Source organism: Austrofundulus limnaeus, unplaced genomic scaffold (genome assembly GCF_001266775.1).
Source record: "Austrofundulus limnaeus strain Quisiro unplaced genomic scaffold, Austrofundulus_limnaeus-1.0 Scaffold2869, whole genome shotgun sequence".
NCBI lineage: Eukaryota > Metazoa > Chordata > Actinopteri > Cyprinodontiformes > Rivulidae > Austrofundulus > Austrofundulus limnaeus.
This window is the reverse complement of record NW_013955271.1, coordinates 1-328: the sequence shown is the minus strand read 5'-3', so window position 1 is coordinate 328 and position 328 is coordinate 1. Positions and strand designations below refer to the sequence as shown.

The 328-nt window shown below is 55.8% G+C and overlaps 1 protein-coding gene across 1 annotated transcript in view; it reads left to right on the top strand.

The window, feature by feature from the left end:
• Positions 1 to 326, top strand: part of LOC106511507 (uncharacterized) — a gene marked incomplete at its 3' end in the record, with an annotated part of 8,406 nt that extends 8,080 nt beyond the window's left edge. The window contains 1 exon segment of the mRNA XM_014000256.1: positions 113 to 326. Within this exon segment, the coding sequence (XP_013855710.1) occupies positions 113 to 326 (214 nt within the window).
• Between the last annotated feature and the right edge of the window lie 2 nt (positions 327 to 328).

Here is a 328-nt window from a genome sequence, read left to right as displayed (position 1 = left end):
CTCCTCCTCTTCATCTCCATCAGTCTCTCCTCCAGCTCCACAGACCCGCACGCTCAGAACCCAGACATCCCCACCTGTAACACAGACTGAGCAGCAAACTCGAAGGGAGACACCTCAGTCTCCACCCCTCAGCATCACAGGTGAGCACACTGACACTTCACTCTCACCCATTCTGGCGCAGTACCTGAGAGATGCTGGAGTAGAGATGGGCACGATGACAGACCCACAGCGAGGAGACTGGTCACCTGACAGACCAGGCACAACAGGAGACGAGGACTTTAACTCACAGGAACCCACCAGCACACCAGAGACTCCTTTACAACAGGTG